This window comes from Fulmarus glacialis, unplaced genomic scaffold (assembly GCF_000690835.1).
Source record: "Fulmarus glacialis isolate BGI_N327 unplaced genomic scaffold, ASM69083v1 scaffold22951, whole genome shotgun sequence".
NCBI classification, from domain to species: Eukaryota; Metazoa; Chordata; class Aves; order Procellariiformes; family Procellariidae; genus Fulmarus; species Fulmarus glacialis.
In genome coordinates this window covers 4,402-13,365 of record NW_009195029.1, presented here as the reverse complement: position 1 = coordinate 13,365, position 8,964 = coordinate 4,402, and the positions used below count along the sequence as shown (strand labels likewise).

General features: G+C 39.9%; 1 protein-coding gene across 1 annotated transcript in view; it reads left to right on the top strand.

Moving 5' to 3' along the window:
• The window catches only part of RHEB (Ras homolog enriched in brain), a gene marked incomplete at its 5' end in the record, with an annotated part of 23,474 nt that extends 15,410 nt beyond the window's left edge, over window positions 1–8,064 (top strand). The window contains 2 exons of the mRNA XM_009587981.1: window positions 492–573; window positions 7,559–8,064. Of these exons, the coding sequence (XP_009586276.1) occupies window positions 492–573; window positions 7,559–7,651 (175 nt within the window). The remainder of the gene's footprint in view (window positions 1–491; window positions 574–7,558) is intronic.
• Between the last annotated feature and the right edge of the window lie 900 nt (window positions 8,065–8,964).

Below are 8,964 nucleotides of genomic sequence, written 5' to 3'. Positions count from 1 at the left end.
GTGGCTTCAATGCGCTAGTTTTGTTCTTGGCTTTCCGTAACTAAAATCAAATTGTAGGTTAAAAAAAGGTACTGGCGAAGGAATTGTGTCCAGAATGTGAACTAGGAGCCATGAACTTTTGTTGTAATGTTGACTTTTGCTATAAGGTTCCAGGGACGGTCATTTAACACTTCCCCCCCTCCCCCTTTCTCAAAACAAGTAACAGAAGTGTATTTTTCACAACTGTAAAATACCAGATTATATTACAGATTATAAAAACAAAGCAATACTTTGGGACAATTGCTCTTCTGGGTCACATAGCAGTTTTACCTGGCCCAGTACAAATACACTTATTTGACAGCAGCCAAAAGCAAATGCTCTGGATCAGACTTCACAAGACATTCCTATTACATGCATTTATGTGCTTCAGTACCCTGAGGACTTTCCTGACGTATCATATTCCAATTCTTTTGCAAGTTATAAAGAAACATACTTTTTTTTCCTTTGGTCAGGGTGATCAGCTATGAAGAAGGGAAAGCTTTAGCAGAATCCTGGAATGCAGCTTTCTTGGAATCTTCTGCTAAAGAAAATCAGGTAACGGATTTAAGATTCACTTTATTCAAATAGCAATGTAATGGAATGACTCATAGTTTCACTTAAAAAAGGAAGCTAAACTATTTGCATGTACTCTACAGATATTTTGTGTAGATGGTTGGAAGCAAAATGACTGTGCATTCAGGTTTATGTATACAAGTTTTTCCATGCAACTGTAAATGGAAGTGAAGAACTGAAAGTTAAGCTTCACTGAACATAGGAGAACAGTTAGTGACAAACTAAAACTCGAATCTGCGTGGTGGGTGGAACAGGGTCTGTGATCTGCAGTTATCTTAAATAGGAGGTCATTGCAGTTGCAGAGGAGTGAGTTGGTATATGGGGATGAACCTCGTGTTTTAAGGTGCTAGGCAAGGCTTGGTATCTCTAATGTGGGGAATAATCGTTTGTGAGTCCATGAAAAAAGAAAAAAACAAAAACCAACAGAAAAATGTTAGAATACAGCTGAGGCTGTCAGACACTACTGTGATACAGCTGCAGTAAAGTTGCACAATCTGACCCAATATAACCCGCACACATTTACACTTGTTGGTTTCCTATCACAGAATGGAAGTGTTTAATTACATGTTAAGTAACATCTTATTCTTGGTTGTTCTAACTAACTTTCTTTAAAATGCCTCCTAAATACATTCTGGTATTTGAATTTGTTCCTGTGGCTGTTAAGAATACTTTGTCATTGTTTTGACACCTTCTGTATCTAAGCTACAAGAGCCTCCTAGTTTGGGCTTGAAGCAGTGGATAACTGCTGCAGATTTAGGGGGGGTGGGGGTGTGTCTTTTTTTCCTCTCTCTTTTTTTTTTTTTTCTTTTCTATTTTTTTTCTCTATAGGTCTCAACAGCGTCAAAGCTTTTGCTTTTTGAACATATAGACATATGATAAGGTCAAAAGGACATTGTCAGGCTAGTTTTAAACAAATGAGTCCTTATGCAGAAGAAACACTTACATTGTCTCATATTTAACCTAGCATATCACATCCTTGGCCTCCTTGATAACATCAGCACAATCAAAAGGGCAATCCTATAGCTAGGACAGGACCTGTTTAAGCAGCCTGTCTTTCCCTCTCCCCTGTTCCTAAAATCAAAACAAATAGCTTTTGTCCGATGTCTGTTGTCAACAATTCTACAAGTTACTTGAGTAAAGTTGGATTTTCCCTGGAAGAAAAACTTGGATTTTTTTTTTTCTCCAGGTATGGAATACGGAGTTAGTTGATCAGTACTACTGTTTCTGGCTAAGACTTGCATTACCCTTGTCAAAATTGGGCATGATGAGAGCATGAAATTTCTCAGTATCTTCTCTGTATGCTGGAGAGCTTCAAATGCATGCCCAAGGAAACTAAATTGACAGTGTAAAGAATAAACCCATTAAAAGCATCTGATTTTTTTCCCCCTTGCCTTATTTTAAACAACTTAATACTTGTGGATTCGGCAAAACTATTGCCTGTATTCTTTTTCTTTTGGCATATGTTCGCAATGTGTAATAGTGTAGCAATTCATATCTAGCAGAATATCTTACTGATAACTTTTCTGAAGTTTATATTCTTGGTTCAAGAAAAAAAAATTGGGTATATTTATGCAAAAAAGCTACAGGCTTTAGATGATGCTTGGCAGGTCTTGCATATTAAATTGCTGCACTAACAAAGGCCTATTGACTGCCATATATTTCTGTCTGTTTCTTAGTCTCAGACTGTCTGCATCAAGTTATGCTGCCAGCTGAAATTTATATAGCAAACTTTGTAGCCTTCAGGGAAATCAGAATGGCAATTGTATGTCAAATATTCAAAATTCTGTACAGTCCTGTACAAATCCCACAAAAAATCAGAAGTTGTATTCATTTTTGCTGTCAAAGTTGTTCTTACCGGGTCTTCCTCAGCAGGATCCTTCAGAATAGTGATCGCAGGTCGCTGTAGATTCTTTCCCTCTGGAGTCCGATGCAGGTTGTTAGAAACAAGTGCTTGAACACTAATTCCTCCTTCATGTTTCTTACATAATACACTTGGTAAATTTGTCTGGCTTCAGAAGTTTGGGAGATCATATGTCACTTCTGAGATGGATGCCCACAGTATGTGACCGTCTTTCAGGCTGTCTGGCATGCTTCCTTGGGAGGCTTGGGGTGTACGGAAGAAAGTGTGAAGGAGCCCAAAACTGGGGCGGCTGCCTTAGCCTTTTTGCAAACGGTTGCGGAGGAATGCTCACCTCTGAAGAGGTGGAAGATTGAGCTTTGAGAGCAAAGTGTGGAGTCTAGAGCTGTGAGGTGCTGGGGGGAACAGGAGACACCAGGCGTTGTAGCATCCCTTCCTATGACTTAGACCAGGAACACTTCTGAACTCGTGGTTTTTTCCCTCCAAATCTTAATTTGACAGGATCAAAACAGCTGATGCCCTGTCTTGATAGACGTCTATGTATCTTCTCTTACTCTGAAACTGTCTCTGGTTTGGAGAGAAAAAGGGTTTATTTTGAACTTAGTAACAAGGCATGTTGTCATTCTCCTGATACTGAATGTTCACCTTTTATAAGTCAACGTTACTGGAAAAAGAAGTCTGTCAGCACTTTTTTCTTGGAGGTTCATCGAAATCTTCCCCTGTACTGGCTTGGTACAGCAAATGTAACTTGCCTATCAAGATTAAGTCTAAACTCCTTCCAAAACTGCTTTAGATTCTGTTTGCTTTACAGAAAGCTAATTCGATGCTTAAAGGGATGAGCTGGACTGGATTGGGAATTTAGAGCTTAAGAACTTCAACAGAGAGCTCAAACCTTCCCGGCTGGGGGGGGGAAGTCTGTTAATCCTTTCTCTCTGAAACCTAGCCATCTGTATTTGGTGGATGTGGAGCTGAAGTATGGTAATTTCTAGTATGCTGGTCTGAAATTGGTTTGGTACGTGATGTTCTTCACAGCAGCAAGGAGAGTAGGTTTCCTTGCTACAGGGGTTAGACCAAACTCAATCAGCTATGTGGTTTATCCTTTATAACAGCTCTGTTTGCAAGGAACTGCTGAAACCAGAGAAGGTATTCCCTGTAACAGGTTCTCACAGCAAAGGCTCCTTTACCCCTAAAAGGGGGTGGAAGAGCATTGATTCTTCCTTCCTGCTTTGGCCACAGGAAAAAAAAAAAAAAAATCCTTTTTGGAGCATCTGTGAGAGTCCTAGGAGCATAGCCCTACTATATTGGGCAACTGAAATAGTTCTATAGATTAACTTCAGCAAACTAGTCCTATTCTGCCAGGAGTTACCAAAAGGTACCACATTCTAGAAATAGTGTGACTTTGAATAGATGGAAAGCGAGAGAGGCAAAGATCAAAGCTGCAGTGAGGATAAATGGTAGCAGCTGGTAAGAGTTCCCAAGGTCAAATATATTTGGGGCTATGTATCAGCTCCTCCAGACAAGGGTGACCTGGTAAGACTTTTGGAGGAGCCTGCTTATCAGCAACATATCAGTCATCTAGGGAAATCCCTGGGCTTTGAGAAGGCAATTCTGAGACTTAATGGAAGAGACCTCTTTTAGATTACTGCTGGGCTATTATTGTCATATCTTCTCAAGCTGCTTAATTATTACCAGGTATGTTGAACTGCTTTGGCTAACTTCAGGAGCTTCAAGCCTTTCCTGTGGAATTCCCTACTTTGTTTCACCTAAGCCATAGTATAGTACTTCATCTTAATCCCAGTACAATAAAGTGGTAACTGTTTGAAATAGAACCAGAATCCAAACTGGTCTTAAACCCCGTTGAAGCTGGGAGCCAACTTTTACTGGAACAATTTAGGGAGTAACGAGCAGCCAAATTGTTTTCATCCAGTTACGCAAAATTCATTAGATAAATTTGTTTTAGAAGGGGCAAGGAAGTAGCAAAAAATCTGGTTCTCGCCAAAACAGAGCTCTCTTAAAAGGCAATTGCTTGGGCATTGCTTCTTTTTCTAGAGTAACTTCCTTGTCAAGCTCAGACGATGCAGTGCTCTGTACCTGCTTCAGAGAGGTTTGGGATCTTAGCCTCCCCTCCAGAGGTCTGAAATGTTTACCTGGGAGAATATGTTTGGACTAGCAAAGGATGGGGGGGAGAAAACCTCTCTTCCTTACCTGACTATCGTTTAAGTTCCTTTGCCCAGTTCTGTGCCAAGATAAATTAGTAGTATGAGCAGCTAAGAGTTTCCTCTTTGAAATAACAAAACAGTTGCATGCTTGAAAAATATAGCATACCAAAGGACGAGCTGACTCTGGACACTGTGGGCTGGATTTGTGTATTTGCACCTTCCTGGCATCGTGTTCCTGACTCCCGGCTTGTGCAGAGAGAATTGCACCTCCTGCGCTGTCTGTCCTGCTCACACCAAGGGGCACATCTGCAGAAGCAGTTGAGCCTCTGGTGTCTCTTGCATGGTGCTAAGCTCTCTAGGCAGCATGCGTTGCCCAGGCTGACATCGATTTTGTTTCCTCAGGGGAGAAAGGTAGAAGAAAGCCAGATGGCTTTCTGTAGGCTAGGTGCGACCCACATTCTATAATTGGACCATATGGAGACAGATGCGCATGAAGTCTGGCTGTGTTCTTTATTCCTTGTCACAAAAACACAGCTTCCTGCATTGTTTAAAAGCTCATTCTAAAATACTTCTGCGTATTTGGGCTGAATTACAAATTCCTAAGCGTTAACTGTAGGACAGTGATTAAACCTTCTCAGTGAATACATATTTTCTGTGAAATGAATTAACAAGCCCTGTGAACTCCTACATCTTACTATTTCAAACAGCACGCTTTTGACAGAGAATGTACAGCTTCTTGGTTGACAGAATAAATTGTGGAGTTTTTTTAATGGGCGCTTTGAAGCGGGGGCATAAGAACTTGTGCATTAAAATGGAACTATTGAAAATGTCAACTCTAAGTAAGGAAACATTGGTGCAGTATATGTATAAATCAGTATATCACCAAGTTTTGATTAAGGGAAAGTCTTCATTAGTGGCACCAGTTTGATAGCAATTGCAGTCTTGACCACGGTTCTCCTAGAGACTAATTTGCCCAGGAAATGTGCTGTATAGTACTGGACTAATGAGCCACTGCTGTCAGAGTCAGTTGGGATTGCAGGGAAACTTCATTATACAGAGGAATACTCTATTTCCAGTGATAAAGTATTTTAAATGGTTCCAGAGGTAGTACTGTGCACAAACAGTATAAATATGGGAAACTTCAAAATTCAGTCTAATCTTGTTAAGATTGCTTTAAGATTGTTGTGGGGCTGCTTTAGTCAATGGGATTAATTTGGAAGTGATCCAATTAAGAATTATACCTTGTGGAGGCGGAAAAACATCTGTCAGGTCAGAACACATAGTCATAAATCACAGGGTGCTCTTCAGCCTGCTGATTAAAACCAGCAAAACCCCCTTTTTATCCTCTTTCATAATGTGACTGCTTTTATGTAATGAATGTACTTTCCTTCTTACGGAGCGTATGCTTGGAATTCATGAAACGGATGGCTAGAGGTTAGATAAACTTGAAGTGGTACGTCTGAGATGATCAGGAGACCATTTCCAAGTTAAAGATTCACATGCTGAAGTACTGATCATACGGTGAATCTTCAGCTTGAAAATACCATAGAGAAGAAAAGCACTTTAGAATTGTCCTTGACTGTAGGATAGATCTATTCTTAAATTACTTCTAGGCAATCTCAGATGTTGCATGTTGCAGTTGTAGTTTCTGCATGTTCTGATGGAGGCTAGTGTACAATTTTGAAACCCTTAAAACTGAGTGAATCCTGAAAATACCAGATTAATAACGTAAGATATTTACAAGTAGCATTCATGATGTTGTCCCAGGCAGCTTATTCTCCCCATCTTTCATTATCTTTAAAAACAAACAAGTCCCCACCGAAACCAAGCTATACTTAATCAAATTCTTCTGCAAAATCTCCTGAATCACTCAAGTGGTCTGATATCCTTTCTTAGTATCTCTGATTCAGTTAAACTTATTTTCATGGGAAATTGTGTCTTTCCATCCCAAGATCTTTAACTGGTACTCACTAGTATGTGTGTGCCTGGGGAAGCATCGCCCTTCTGAGCCCATGCGCTGTTTCATCACCTGCAGCTTGAGGAAGGGAGAGCCTTTTTCACCAGACTGCTTTATGCTCCGTGTGGAGGGAGGAGACTCGGTGTAGACCAAGTGGAGTCAATAGCAGAAGAAATGACTCCTCCTCTCAGAGTACTTGCTGCCTTCCCTCTGAAGGAGCAAAGGGATCCGTAGTGCTCGTGTGGCTCGCGATTTTGCAGAAGACTCTGTTATAATCCTGTATGTTCCATACAGTAAGCTAGGATGTTTGTGTGAGCCTGACCACGTTAGCGATGGCTATCCTATAGTTCAAGCTGTTTAAAATATAAAACCGCTTTCTCTCAGGACTTTATCAAAGCATACTGCTTAATATTAGACAGAGGCTAGTTTGGCTCGTGTTTTCCCCTCGCGTTCCTGCACCGTGTATAATACTGGTCTTACCTATAGGTAAGATGAGAAAATCAGGAATATTAAAGTAACCCTCATACTGGGCTGTGCAAAGGCAGTGTTCAGAGCTGAAAAATCTGCTGCCTTCTGTAATTACTTGGAATCTTAAAGATTACTTAGAGGGAATGAATTGGTTTATCCTCTGGAGCAGCACAGCATCAAAATATTCAATGCTGTCAGTTACTCAGCACAAGCTTACTATTTAAGATAAAGCCAAATTACAGTTATTAGCTCTGTTGTGAGTATGGCTCAGTTTAAACTTGCCCTCCCTGCAGTGATAGAGAAAATAGTTGAGGATTGCTGTGGAGAAGGGGGTTACACTTTTCTTCCAAAAGGTTGTGTTCAAAACTGAAATTACCATCTTTTCCCTCTTTGATTTTGGAATAAGCGTTGGACGTGCATTTATCTGTTAGTATAGCCAGTAAAACTGCTAACATTTTTTATTATTATTTTTTAGTAAGTGGGCGATTCCTTCTTACCTACTAATCTTGTACTCTCTCTTTGCAGACTGCCGTTGATGTTTTTAAGAGGATAATTTTGGAGGCAGAAAAAATCGATGGGGCAGCTTCACAAGGGAAGTCTTCATGCTCAGTAATGTAATTCCACTGCAAAACCTGAAAACACTGGGAATACATTCTACCTGAAGAAGCAAAACTGCCCCATTATCTTTAAGGATAAACTATGCTTCTTTTTTTTTTATTTTTTTTTCTTCTGTTAACCTGAAAGATAAACAGTTGGTTTGGAGCCTTTCCCTTCAGATTATGTTAAACTCTGACTCCTGTGCAAATGGCTTCACTTCCATTTTCAAATTTTAAGCAATCATATTTTCAATTTATATATTGTATTTCTTAATATTATGACCAAGAATTTTACTGGCATTAATTTTTCAGTGTAGTTTGTTGGGTAGAATAATCATCAAAATGATGCATATTGTTACACTACTATTAACTAGGCTTGGATATCAGTGTTTCTTTGTGTTAAATGTATACTTGTAAATAAAATAGCTGCAAACCTTAAATGTTCTGTTTATAATTTTTTGTTGATTACTCCATAAAAACTTTTTGCAGTGAAAAATGTTCACCTGCTGACCTTAAGAGGAGGTGTGAGATCCTTGGAGCAAATGGATTGTTTGACTATTGCTTGGGAAGTTGTTTGTGAGCAATCAGAACCATTTTTGCTACTAGAACTCCAGGCTGGCTGAATAGCTCAGCTGCGCTTTGTGCCCGTTCATGGGAAGGTGGCACAAGTGACACCTTTGATTTGGAAGGGAAGGCTTGGGTTTTCAGTCAGACAACCCACACTGTATTCTTCCTCTGTAACTGAGAGTTACAGAATAAAGGGTACGCAGATCTGTCCCAAGTAATGGGCCGGTATACATCCGCGCTACAAACTGTTCACATGGACTTGCAACTAGAAACGCTTTCAGGATGGAGTGTGGATTTATCCAGGTCACAAGCATAGACTTGCTAAGAATACAAAAATGTCATTTAAAATAAATTACACGTCCTGAACAAATTGATGTGGATTGTTTATCATGCATTTCTGTACTTCTGCATCTGGACAGCACTGGTAGAGGTGAGCGGTCTCCTGGCACCTGGCTGTTTGCAATGTCAGGGTCTCAGTGCAGCTCTGGCAGCGTCCCCTAACCAGTTGCAAGTTTTTGCTCGGCTTTTGGACTAGAGGCTTAACAAGCCTTAATCTCTTAAGTCTGGAAACAAACTACTTCAACTATATATTTAAAAAAATGTGCAGTTGACCTACTTTATATTTAAAAATGAAACAAACCCCCAAACAACAACAAAAACAAACAAAGCTGATTTGGGGAACAGTTAATTAAATGAAGTGTTTCTCATGCATTTTTGTGTCCATTTGAAAACTTGATTTCCGGCAGGAGTAAAATGGAAGGGAAACTT